This window comes from Pseudomassariella vexata (genome assembly GCF_002105095.1).
Source record: "Pseudomassariella vexata strain CBS 129021 chromosome Unknown BCR38scaffold_10, whole genome shotgun sequence".
Taxonomy (NCBI): domain Eukaryota; kingdom Fungi; phylum Ascomycota; class Sordariomycetes; order Amphisphaeriales; family Pseudomassariaceae; genus Pseudomassariella; species Pseudomassariella vexata.
This window is the reverse complement of record NW_024467965.1, coordinates 546,731-560,610: the sequence shown is the minus strand read 5'-3', so window position 1 is coordinate 560,610 and position 13,880 is coordinate 546,731. Positions and strand designations below refer to the sequence as shown.

At 49.6% G+C, this 13,880-nt stretch overlaps 2 protein-coding genes across 2 annotated transcripts; both read right to left on the bottom strand.

Annotated features, from left to right (window-relative positions):
- Positions 1-343: 343 nt before the first annotated feature.
- On the bottom strand, positions 344-954 carry BCR38DRAFT_326539 (pectate lyase-domain-containing protein; the record flags this gene model as incomplete). Its single annotated transcript, XM_040854814.1, has 2 exons — positions 344-683; positions 746-954. Coding segments are annotated over 2 exons (549 nt in total), but the record flags the coding sequence as incomplete, so codon positions are not given.
- A 2,262-nt stretch (positions 955-3,216) lies between these two features.
- On the bottom strand, positions 3,217-7,084 carry BCR38DRAFT_487106 (RNA binding effector protein Scp160; the record flags this gene model as incomplete). Its single annotated transcript, XM_040864112.1, has 2 exons — positions 3,217-4,184; positions 4,246-7,084. 2 exons carry the CDS (start codon positions 7,082-7,084, stop codon positions 3,217-3,219), a joined length of 3,807 nt encoding a protein of 1,268 aa, XP_040713430.1.
- Between the last annotated feature and the right edge of the window lie 6,796 nt (positions 7,085-13,880).

Below are 13,880 nucleotides of genomic sequence, written 5' to 3'. Positions count from 1 at the left end.
CTCATGCACTTCAATGATCACATCCATTGAAACAAGGCAGGGCTGCTCTGAGCTGCACAGTACATCAATTCTGTCAAGTACGAAGTTTTCCTAATGCCACACACTCACACCGTTCAAGACACATTTAGAAACACGCGGACCAAGTTCTCAAGGTAACGGTTACAAATAATACAACAAAACTCCACTATCGCATGGACTATCCAGTTGAACGAATATCAAGCTCCTCATATCCCATGACCAAACACCAAGTCCCATTCTTAACAACCACTAGTAGTAACATTACTAGTCGCACAAGTCTTCCCATCCAGCACCATAGTCGTAACACTCGGCTCCTCACTCCCCTGGACCCCTCAAACAACTCACAAATGCTCTCCGAAACAACATAAGAATTTAAAACTGTCGTAGTATCCTCAAAGTTCCCATTCATGCCCGTGACCATGTTCGCCCCATTGACTACAATGTCATCAAACGTTGATGCCCGGGCAGGCATCTCACCGCAGGTCCCGCCAGGTTGGTACATGCAGCCCATGTTCTCGACATACAAGTTCTTAACTTCCAGCAGCCCACCGCCATTGTGCTGGAACACCTTGTCCTCGGCATCCTTGGCCCCGCCGTCGTTGACTGTTGATGGTCCGCTCGTTTGTGGGAATGTGGCTGCGTCTTCACAGACGTCTGTCCACCAACTCCATCTCCACAAATGAGTGAAACCCTGGATGAGGTGGAGAGCAATGAAAACAATACTTACACATCATTCAACTGACAGGTCCCCAAGCACTGCACCACCTCCCTGTGAGTAGCACCCAGCATGACATTCGACCGCGTGGATAAAGGCAGCGGCGTCCTGGGTGAGCGGTCAAAGAGGAACATGCCGCCATAGAACGAGTTGCCCGCCACAATGGTCTGCACAGCTGGGAGGTCGCTGGTCCCTGCTGGCTCGGCAAAGGTGATTTGTAGCTCTCTGGTTCCACCGCCGCCACCAGTGGTGATGTTGGTTGGGAAGAGGGTGTTATGGCTCTGGAGCCCGGCGGCCGTGGCGGCCAGGGCAGAGAAGTTGGAAGACAGTTTTCTAGGGGATAGGAGGGAAGGCATTTTGTAAGCATGTTTGGTTTGAAGGTGAGTTGTGGTTTGGTGATGAAGATGATGGTGATGGAAGAAAAGTAAGTTGAACTGAGAAGGCTGTCAGGACTTATACCATCAAAATATCTCACATTGTAAAGTCATCTGGCGGTAATCAATCGAATGCAAAACCATCGCCATGATTATAGCCAACCTCAACTATATTGAGGTCCCGTCGCTTCAACTCCTGATCTCCCAACAACGGTGGGAGGGTAGAGACAAGACTATAAATGAAGATACAGTTTCTGAGAAACCGAGGCTGTAGGGATCACTGTGTTAAGAACGGGGCTGGCATAAGTGGTCGAGACGAACCCGGTAAATAATGCCGACCTCGAGCGAAGCCAATCAGCTAGAGTTGCGAATGCTGGGTCGTCGATTATCCAAATGTGAATACTTTTGTCCAATGGCTACGATTGAACATCAGAGAAATTGGCACAAGCTTGAGGGTTATAGACAGTGAATGAGTATCGAAGCCAAGTGGTGGGGAGACTATTATCCACAGTGGCTATGCAATGGGTGCATCCTGATGTGCTGGCTCTCCACAAGCCAAAAGCCCGAATATATAGTTGAGAAGAGATCGAAATTTGACAGATTGGGTATTTAGTGAGATCAGAAACTCTGCTTATCGATCTGAAGTAAGCAGGTTCTGGCCTATTCCACGTTTTTACCCCCGAGTCTGGCGCCAAGCCATCTGAACTACCCCTCGGTTCAGACGAACTTTCATATATCTTCCGCTAGCTTTTAACCTTATTCAATCCTTCGATCTACGCAGACTTCTAGGCATTTTCTTCTGGCTAACTTTCAAATGTGTAGGCTGGGGATGTGAGTATTGAGGTCATGAGGCCATAGTTTGCCTAAGTACAGTTGGGGATGATCACCGGGGCCATGGCGCCAGATACTTCGTATCCGACCTTCTAGCAATGTCTTGGAATATCGATATCAGTACTGCCCCATATTTCCCCGATGGGTGGCTATAGTGTTCGTTGTTAGATACACTGGATTTTAGCATCTCTCAAACCAACTGGTGGCGTGAGGCCTATGAGCCAGCCGAAGAGCAATTTGTGAATGCCATAGACAGCTGAGAGATTATCAGAATTCACTGTATTGCTTGGTTCATCAAACTGGGTCTCGACTGTTGACTCCAATGTAGTAGACAATGTCGCATGTTCTTTGTTCTCTCTGGCCCCTGTAACCGGTCATTCTTATCGTGGCAAACAACACAAGCATCCATTATGTTATCCTCGTCGGGCAAGAATCACCACTCTCCTTGAAAGAAAACTTTGAAATACAAGCCTCTCAGCTGTGCAAAACAGGACACTCATATCCGCCACGAAACATAATCTTCTTCACAAATATTGAACCGACAAATCAACATCACAGTACACCCTGAACAACAAGCCAATGAATGCTAAGTGATCTGCCCAAGAAGATTCTGCTCTTATCCGCAACCATCTCACTGAAATTCGTTTTGTATCTATTCAAAAGTTCCATTAGTGGTAGCATCTGTTAGATGGGTGAGAGCAGCATCTGGAGATAGAGACGATGGACGATATCACCGCTGCATCCTAGTTCATCATGAGTACATGAAACTATTCCCTACCGAGTAATCATAGATTATGTCGGCTTCATAATCTACTTGTAGCTAGTCTCCCGTGGTTAACACGATTTGACTGGGAGGAAATCTCTGGGACTAGACACCAGCATTACTGACAGATCACAAGACAGATCACGACTGTCGGGTTCTAAATGAATATTTCAATAATGTCAAAGTAAGAATTTTTCTTTACCTAGGTACAGATAACTATAGCTAAGAAAATGGTGTTTTGCCCCGCCCCAGCTCCCCAAAGTTTACAACCTTTTAAAAAGCGAACTTTTGCAGACCGCAGCACCGAGGACGTGCTCAAGCAGCAATACTCGCCCAAGATTATTCTACTTTGCTATTCCGTGGCTTCACACCGATGTAGCCGTTGTTGTTCGGACAAATCCATGACTGTACCAGATGAAAAATCACCAGGGATCGACGTAATCCGAGGGTCCCTCTATGAGTGCCTCGGTATCAGGAAATACCTGCAAAAAGACTGGGCCTGCCCCGCGAGACTTCTAATCCCGCTGACGGGAAGCCAGCCCATCACGGACAGCCTCGAGAATCAGGTCCTTCGCCTTCTCGCAGCCCTCTCGCGATCCGTTGATCTCGATGGCATCCCCGTTCTGGTCTCGGGGCACTGTGATCTTGCAACCGCTCTGTTTCCTGATCGAGGTGACCTTGGAACCTCCCTGGCCAATCACGTAACGGTAGGTCGAAGGGTCGGGGAGAACAAGATAGCCCGTCGAATTGCTCCTCTGCGCCTGCTCAAGCGCGGCAGAAATTGCCTTCTTAGCCCGCTCGATGTTCTCCGGGCTTCCCCTGAGGACCCACGGTATGTCGCCTTCCTCGGTGGAAATGTTGTCGACAATGTTCCAAGAGTGAGCGTCTGCTGCTTGCTCTGGATCGTCGGTTATCAACGGCATCGCGCCGTTGTTGCCGGCACGAGTGCTCACAGGCTTTGACTTGGGTGGTGTCGGTTGGCCAGCGTGATCAACAGTCACCTTGTGATCGTTTCGGAGCTTGCGGAAGAATTGGCCATTGTCAGATATGGCGTTGTGCAGCTTTCGTGGCACCTGGACCGTCTCGCCTTGTTGCTCCTTGATCAAAGTCGAGATATGATCCTTGGCCTTCTCCACGTCGGCAGGCTTACCAACGAGCTTGACCCCGGTCTGGCCACTGCCTTGGCGTGGTATATCAATCGAGACGTTGAACTCGGCTTCCAACTTGCGCTTCGCATCACCACCACGTCCAATGAGCGTGCGGTGCTTCTCGGTAGATACTTCTATGGTCTCTGTCACTTGGCTAGCTCGTTCTGAGACGGCAGCCTCGATGCTGGCAATGATTTTGCTGACAACATCCTGGCGGCCCTCCACCGTGATGGCATTGCCGTCAGTGTCTTGCTTGGGGAATTGGATACATCGGGCTTGCAGCCGGCGGTCCTCGGGTCCTCCAGCCTTGATAATGATGTCCCGAAGGGTGGAACCTAAAATCGGTTGTTAGCCGCTTGAAACCAAAGCTTATCATCAAGAAAACTAGTGACATACCTTGAGGTCCAATTAGAATCTTGTGCCATTTGCGGTCGACATCAATGGTTTTGACCACAGTGTCCTCGAAAACAGCCTTCTTCTCCTCAATGATCTTCTTGGCTGCAGCAACTTGAGACTTAGTGCCTTTGATCTGGATGTCGACAATGGCATCTTCAGCCTCATTGCGCTCGTTAGGAATATCAATCTTGGCACCCGTCACCTGGCGAAGCTCATCCATGCCAGAGCCGCCAGACCCAATCAGGGATGGGAGCTGTTTCTGTTGCACCGACACATTGGCAGTGAAAGAGTTGTCCTTCAGGTATTGGTACAATGAGAAGATCTCATCACGAGCCTCGTCGGCACCTTTCTTGGAACCTCTGATGACAACCTCGTCAGGACCTTGTTGGCGACGCGGCTTACCAGCCTCACTGGCAGCGTCCGCCGCGGCTGATTCATCCTCTTTAGCCGGGCGCGCACTTCGCGGGAAATTTATGTGGACTCCGTAGCGGTTCTGAAGTCGGCCAATCTGGCCGCCTTGGGCACCGATCAGCTCTCGGTGGTATTTGGGCTCAATCTTCAGGGTGTGTGTCGTTTCATCAGCCCATGTCCGACTCAATGAAAGTATGTGAGCCTTTGCCTTCTCGGCCTTGGCCTTGGGACCCTTCAACTCAACCATGCCCTTATCAACTTGGATTTCCACGTCGAACTTGTCGCGCAGCTCCTTGATGTGGCTGCCGCCTTTGCCAATGAGATGGTTCGCGAATTTCTGAGGGAACTCGAACGACAATGTAAAGCCACGCTCCTTGTCGTCTTCCTGCTCTTGCTGGACAAATGCTCTGGCCTTCTCAGCAAGCGACGCTACAGCTGATGCAGGCCCACGCATTGTGACTGTGATGCCCTTTACGCTCACGCGGACAGGAATTCCACCAGCAGTGCGCGTCGTGATGTCCTGCTCCTTCTTGATGAATCTTCGCAGTTTCTCGTGATACTTGGCCGGAACGTCAAGCGTCTCGGTCTTAATCTGCTCTTGCTTGTTGATGAGGTCGAGAATGTGCGTCCGAGCACCATCCAAGCCTTGCTGGAATGCCCGAAGCTCTTCGGCATTGGGGGCCTTTTGCGGGATCTGGTAGTCTTCATCAGGGCCTGATTGCCCTTCGTAGACGAGAATCACGGGAAGTTGAGCTTCAGCGGCTTCCGGCACAACTAGGTGGACGCCATAGTCGCTTTGAAGCCGTGGCTTGACATCACTTCGAAGGTACGCATGGAAGAAGGGGTCAACAGGCACGGATGCCAGACGGGATGGGGGGTGGCCACCGATAATTGACTGCACCTCTTTCTGTGCCTTGAGAAGGTTCTTGCCATCTCGTGCATACAGCTCCCAGGGTGACTCGATACCTTCCATGAAGGGCGTGTTGATGTGAACATGATGATGCTGCTCCAGACGCTCGATTTCCTTGCGCTGTCTCAGGTAGCGTGACACATCCCGGCAATAAGTGGGCGCTCCGCCGCTGACATGCTTGTGGTTTCGGGCAACATGAAAGTTTGCTGTATTCAAATTCATAGCCAGATCCATGGCCTTCTCAAGTCCACGATTGACATCGTCTTCCAAGCCAATTACAGTGACAGTTTCGATACCTTCTTCTCGGGGGAGAATGATGACACAGTTGGTATCAGCAAAGAAGTCGTCCATGGGCATACCTCGATCGCCAACGATGAACTGGTGGCGTCCTCGAGGAATTTCGCACTGATCCATCTGCAGTTGGTTCTGGAGCTCTCGGACACGCCTATCGATTTCAGCACGAGCGGCGGCAGCGGCGGCCCGGTCACCCGCAAGTTGGATATGGTTCTCATAGTTGGCAGGGGCGAACAACGGTCGTTCTCCTGAGGCCGGCACCTCCGGAACGGAATGAGACCAAGGCTGATGCGGAGGTACGCGAATCTGCACGCCATGGTCGGACTCGAGAGCATTGACACGGCTGTTGTTGGGGCCAGCAATGAACGGGTAAAATTCGGCAGGGATATTCCTTAGCTTTGTTGCCACATTGGCCGACCGGCTATTGACAATCTTCCGAATGGAGTCTTCAGCAGAGGCAGCAGCAATGGTGTTGCCCTCGATAGTGATGTTGATGAGACTATCGTCATCGTCGTCAACGGGACTTTGGCCATCATCTTTGGGCAGTGTTATCCTCGCCCCTGACTTCTCCTGAATCGACTTAATGGTAGCGCCCTGCCTGCCAATGATGTGTGCTCTTGCTGATTTCGGAATTTGGATCGTAATGACCTGCTTGGCGCCGATTTGAGCGACGAGATCGCGAAGGGCTTGTTGCGCCGGGTCCTGAGGGCCTTGAGCTTCGATCTTCAGCTTCCCCCTGTCCTTGGTAGAAATGGTGAGGACAGCACGAGACTTGCGATTGAGATCCTTCACGATATCGGCAATCGGTCGCTTGAGCTGGGCTCGGGGCATGATGTCGTTGGGATCTAATTCTATTGATTCCACGTAACGACCGGGGATGAAGACATTCGGCGTAGGTGCATTGCCAGGAGCAGGCGTCGAGGTGTGGGAGACTGGGGTAGAGGTACCCGGGGTGCCATTGGCCGGTGTTGTTCCATTCGACTTGCCATTCAGCTTTGCGCCCCAAATGGGAATGTTGTTCACTGGTGCTTTGCCTTTGGAGGAGGAGGAGGAGGAGCCACCGAGTCCAGGAAAGGCCTCCTCGGATTCCATGTTGAGGCCCTTCGCCTTGGCTGTGGGCTTGAGCTCTTCGTCAGGGACATCTTCAACAGTCGGTTGGTGGTTTTCCGTGTGCTTCTGCAGGAGTCGCTCGGCAGCAGAGCTTTCAGCTTCGGAGGCAGCCATTGTTGCTAAGGAGTTGGAGAGACTAGGAACTGGAAGCTGTGTTAGAGTCGATTCACGAAATATAGAAAGGCGGTCAGGGACTCGTTAGAGCCAGTAGCAGTCTGGAGTGCTTCAGGAAGCCTTCTCCGATTGCTGTGAATCCATTTATCACCATCGAGACGACGGACTTGAAAAGATGGTGGAATTGGCAAAGTCAGGGCACCAATGCTAACTGGTGGACAGGCGACCACGAGGCAAGAAAATTCACTTACGTCCAGTATATACGAAAGCTTGCGGTCGAATTGATACCCCAATGACCAAGTGAATGCTTGGGGTTCAAGATTGAGGTGATGCAGAGCTTCCTGAAGTCCGGTGCGATGTGTACTTGCACGTGGAGTGTAGATAACTAGGTAAGTCTGGCAGGCGGCGGTACTGTGGGGAAGGATAAAATGGCGGCTACGGGTTCTAGCACATCGTCACACAGGAATTAGCCGCTAGCGATGTACTGTAGGTCAAGAAGGACAACTGATCGCTGGCCGAGTTGAATAGAATTCGACAGAGGAGGAGGGCGAGATGGAATTCGAAGACAAGAGGCGCCGAGATAGAAGAGGGTGATGTGGAAGTTTCTCGCGATCCTCCAAAATTCCGCTCCAGGGTCTGGTGGTTCGACACTAGCTCGGCGCTGAGAACCTAGGAACCCACTGGATGGTGCTAGACGTGCACTTCTCCAATGTTGAGCCCCACAGTCGTAGATTTTGAGGAGAACTAGCGCTTGGGCCACTCAGAGCTGATAACAGGGGTTCAATTGGTTTGACGGGACGGTGATGCTGCCACGACCTGAGGAAGTGAAGTCCAAAGTTCCCTTTATCGTTGATTTAATTAAGTGAACTCCGACCTTCAGCTGATGTATGAAGGGAAAGAGAAAATTGGGAAATTCAAGCCTTGATGAATGGTAAATCCAGAGGGGTATTTTAAGGATGACAGGTGTCAATGTTATTTGAATCCCCTCAAATTCGCAAAATCCGATGTACATCTCAGGTGAACACTTGAACCCAACCTTGATTACTAGTCCTCTTCATGATATACAATTTCTACTTACGATATAGAGACTTGAAGCCTGAAGTTTTCTCGAGGAATTGTCATATCTACATCAGATTCTAGGGGTTTGCCTTTTTCCTTCAATCCACCACGGTTCATTTTAAGGACGCTGTGTACTAGAGCCGGCCCGACAACTCATCAAGACGGTTTCCGATGTTCTAAAGTTGCGTTATACGAATGATGTAACCGTAATTTCTCCTATCACGGTTACCTACAGCCTAGGTCATGTCTTTGTACCAGGTTTAAAAGCTCTGGTATTGGACAAAGTTTTGAAGGCCAGACCAACGTCATTTTCATAATGGCAGGAAATTGTAACCCTTTCCGTTGCAACAATGACTTGCTTCGAACATTGTCTGACTTGGGGAAAAAAAGAAAAAAAAAGTTGGCAGCTTCCTTCAGGGACTCTTAGTATCTTGTATCAAAAGGCACTTCTGTCGAAGCAGAGTTATAGGGCGTGACAGAAACTGGAAAAGATCTGTTGTATTCACCGACCCCATATTCCTTATTTGATGAACGTAAAAGGTACAGATGCGATTATTCAGTGACCTGAGTTGATTTTTGGGATCCGTGGCTGAAGGGATGGGAATTCAACTGATGCGTGTCGACGTGTAACGGTAGAACCATTTTCAGTACAAGGTGGTCGACGCCAAAGGATTTGGTGGGCCGTGAAAGTAACCAAAACTGGTCATTAGAACTGATATGGCTTATCTAGTGCGGCGGGGAGCATTGCCCAAAGGTTCTTGTGTCAGGGATTATAAAAGTTGGAAATTGCTGTGATTGAGACTGTCATAGTCTCGGGGATCTGTTCGTGATGGCGAGGCATGACCATCCATTCGTCTCGTCCCTGTGCCATATTACGGCGTCCCTGCCAGTGCTCATGTAATTGTCATCGTCATTCATGTCGGGTCCTAGTAACCGAGCAATCACTCTGTCATGTATCTCCTTTACTATATGTGTCTTATATCATTTCTTCCATTAACACTAGCCAAAACCCGACACTAGTGGAACAATCATATTCTCCTAGCCGCATTGCTTAAGTGTTGACCAATGAGAAGTTTATCCTACGAATATTTCGTATTGGAAATATAATCATGGCCAGGAAGGTATAGAAATATGTCCCATCGTCTGTTCCTGACATTCGACTTGCTAGATCTGGTTGCCTCCGTCTGGAGGCCTTGGAGCAAGCAGGCAGTGCTTTGCCGCAGAGATCACAAACATGGCATCTCGAAAGTGTATGCCAGCAATACAATTGCATACAACCCATCCCGAATGTTATGGACAACGAAATCAACGAATATAGGCAGTTGTGAGTTTGAAAATAGTGGCATAAGAATAAAGGGTCCAGAATAAGGGCACCCGCGACGTCAAACAACATTTTAGTGATTACCTCTGTACTTCAAAATGGCTCCTACAAACAAGCACCCAGAACATTCAAATCCACCGATTCCGAACCTCTTCCCCTTATAATTTCAATTGCCACCAAAATTTCTCAATGGATCGCCAGGACCTCGCTACGCCCGGTTGTAGCCGGCTTCTGAGTGCTGGCTAGATGACCGAACTTCCGCAGCTTCGCTATAATGCTAGCAAGTATCAGAACAAGGCTATGGCCGTGTTTTCTGTCAGAACACATGTAACGGTTCAGGAAATCTGGTTGTAGCATTTCGCTTTTCCTGGATGGTGGTGCCTGCTCGGCGAGTTACTCCTGCAGAGCGGATTGGTGCCTATCACTCCTTTTGACTGGGTGGTCCAGTCATTTATTATTGACTTCTCACTTTTGGAAACACTATGTGTTGAATTATTACTTCTCTTCCCCCTTTTGAAACCTGTCTTTCACTTGCCAATGCCTGACATCGCACCAAGGCCAAACTTTTCTCCCTCGATGATGTTTCCGTAGGGAACGATATATTTCGTTGCCCCCAGAGGCTTTATAGTGTGCCTTTTCTTTTAAATGGAACAGAATATAGTGTTAACTTCATCGAATTGTGTAAAATCGAGCACAGTATTCCGACGTCTCTGAAAGTCGCTCGGGCAACACGGCCACAATGACGATACTGCTCAGTATCAGATGCATTTCTGATGTAATTGAAACACTATGCTGACTTTCTCATTCGGAGATTTCTCTCACTTGAAATAGTCTGCTTTCCCTTCAGGATCTACGTGTGGTCACTAAACATGTACTTCCTGCTATTTACGGAGGGAATTCCCATCCTGGCTGGCAAACAGATTACATCAATGATATACTACCAGATAAAGTCAGTAAGTACCGATCCATTGCTTGCCACAGGCAACGACCACTGTCGCTGTCAATCTTGCCGGTATAGTTTGCAGCCAATGTTTTCTATGCTAAGAAGGGCAACAACCCAGCTCATAAAGACCTTCACCCTCATCTCAATGGGGTTACATCATGCCGGCTCCGAATAGCGAGCACAAAGCAGCCAAGAACATACATGATATTGGAGATGATAGGCAGATAAAATTCAGTCGGCCATTGAAGTAGGTCGATGCTACGGAAACTGCGAGGAGTATGATATCAAGCTGCTCGATGTCAAAGTACGCCACCCGCCGTTGTCTCATCTAACTTTGATGGTTGATCTTTCTCTTATCAACCTATTGACTTCTAATGCTACAATCTTCGACCGCGAGCTTCGCGTTGCTAGTTTAGCAATTGGGGGATTGGGTGCGGGCTTATCGACTATCCTAGAGAAAGGGTAAAAAGGCACAATTCCTGGACTTTGTTTGGTTGCCACTGCTATGAAAGTGAGCTTAGAAACCAAAGGAAACGGTGCTGTGCCTGTTCTGGACAACCACCTGAACACACTCGGATGTTGGCAACAAGAGAAGTTCCGATGGCCAAGTATTGCATGTTGAATTTCATGGATGCAACATATCGGGTTGCTGCTAATAGAAGGTGTCATACAATCTCGAAGTGCAATTAATAAGAACAAATCAAACTACCCATTACACCGTGAACTGTGAAGCTATGTACCACCTTGCCAATCTCAAAGTTTTGTAATGAACGCCAATGTCAAGTACCAAACACGAGACATTGACACCAGACGGAATTTCGACAATTTGGCTGTCGTCATTACTTAAGTAAGCATCAAGACCAAACCTTGGTTGCGAGCTTCCTTGTCGGCTGCAAGCGGATCGCAACAGCCCCAGCATTGGAAGGGCAGGCCGATTTACCCGGCCCCGTTCAGGCTCCTCTGCAGATACGTGATGCGAGCCGCACACCACATGCAAAGAGACAGGACAGGCGCAGGCTGGTTTGCAGGTCGAGGGGCCCATTTTCAGGTGGGCGGCGATGCGATCGTATCTGAATAGATCTCAGGTTGTTGAAATGATGTAACGCGTTACCAGAAACTTGTAACCAGGTGGAGTCTTTTGAAAACCTGCTTGCAAGTTGCTTGCCCAGTACTTGTACACCCTCCTCAGCAACTCATTTTCGAATTCCAAGCGGTAGGGAGCGAGCTGCTGCAGGGCTCTCATTGTTCACCCCCCTTCATCTATCAAATGTATCCCATTGACCAATCCTCAATGGCCGACCTAGGAACTTCGAAGCAATGCATTGCGTCTGCCTTTCTTGTTTGGGTCGCATAAAACAAAAGTACCCGCCCGTGAAAATCTCAAGCTCACTGGGATAGACTTGGGAGGAGCGAGCCAATGGCGACCAACAATGCCGAAAAGCTTCCACGCCATGTAAACTTTCCATTTTCGAGGACGGAATGCACCAAGAGTATTTCCAGGTTTGCCTGCTTTAATCAGCGGCAAATTCATCGGGCAAACCTGACTTGGCATCGTTATATTTACTGATAACTGACAGACTGGCCTTGCGATCCTGGCAAAGTCAGGGACGCTATGATTGCGTTGAGTGCGACTCGAAATGTCTAGGATTGATTCGCAAGGGACAGCTTTTCTACTCCCACACCTCCGACATCCCTCGACTCCCTCAGACCGTTCACAGAGCCTTATCAAAAAGGGTCCATGCGTATCCCTGATATGTAGATTTGATTGACGATATACCAGCTTTCCAACGGTCTCGGGTGGGCATTGAAACAGTTTCCGGCATAGAGGCTGTAGAAATGCTCCCAATTGAGATGCAGACTGTCGCCTGACCACACCAAGGTTGAGCTCTGTCGATTGGTCGAACTCGGTTGATGCTGCAGGTGTCACTAGCCGCAAGTCAGAAACGGACCCTCCTTCGCCCCTTGACGACAGGAAGGACGTCTCGGCTCAGTTCTTTGTCACTTGATGTAAGATCCGATGTTTCTCTCGTGGTGGGTAGCTCGTAGCTTGTAGCTTGTAGCTTGGAGCTTGGGCTCGACATAGCCACATTGAACCCAATTGATGCGCAATTGACCTGACCGGCCTGCATACTGCCTCTGTAACCTTCGACGTAGCCCCCTCATATGCACAAGTACTCGTGTATTGGACTGATTGTGCCACTCCTCTCTTGTAGGTGTTAGCAATGCTCGTTGTGGCTTCTCGACGCAAGGTCTGAGCAGTCTCCACACGCCGGCTGCGTCGAGGAAAAGCAACAGCCGACTAGCCTGATGGGATGAAGAGAGGAAAGGGATTGAAGACGTCATCAACCAGAAGCATTGATGCTACCACCAGATAGTTGCTGTTGCTCTCTTTGGATGCAGCTTCATGATCTCTATACATATACCCAATGCGTTCACAGCCAAAGCTTGCGAATGCGAAGCAATGTCGATACGAATGTTATTTAATATTATTATTATTATTATTACGAACACAGGGTTCATCCAACAGCCCTTGGACCCATCCATAAACTTCAACCATATAACGTAGCAGACAATGGTCTACCTCAGACGGTTGACGGACCACGGCGGCGAGTTGAGACGCCCACTTTCGCGTCTGTGCCGGCGGTTGCAAGCCCATCGAAGAAGGTTCTGCTAGTTGACTTGCGGTTGACGTGAGACGGCGGCACTCTGGGCGATCTTCCGTAACGAGGAGCCGGGCTCGATCACCTACACTAAGACACATATTACATACCGGTAGTACAAAATAACTTACGAAGTACCAGTGCAGTGCTAGGGTGTCGCGAACAGGCGTCGGGATAGCGACAACGGGTTTACGAGTATACTCGTCGTGCGAGGGAAGATGTTGAAGATGTTGAAGATAAGAAGAAAAAACGGGTCCCCAAAGTCCAAGATCCAGGTCGATAGTTGGCAAAGCAGAGCCAGCACTCGTGACGTCCAACTCGAGTTGTTACCAGCAACGGCAGTGTGTTGTACACGTTGTGCGGCCCAATTAACCTGGCCGCCCGCCTTCAACGCTTTTGTGCAGGCCCGTTGATGCGATCAACAACTTACCCGTTGGATACTATTTCAGACAGGAATTTTTCATTTTACGACTTTTTTCCCTGCCACACCCCCTACCCCCCCTCCCCCCCTCAAAAAAAAAAGGAATCTGGTCGTCATTCGATTGATAGATTGATTGCAGCCCCCAAGGGCCGGATTTGATCTTGGGCGCCGCGCCTGCAAGTGAAGAGACACTGGTTACAGGCATCGTTTCGACCGCCTGTCCGCCCTGCCTGCGCTTGCAGTCCCAGTCTTGGTCCAGCTTTCCCGTACTCCGTACTCCGTACTAAACCCAGCTTGCCAGCTCTGCGAGCTTACTACCAGCGCACCACCTGCACTTGCACTTGCACTTGCACCATCCCGCTCCAGTCTGCCTGTGCCGGGCGGACCAGACC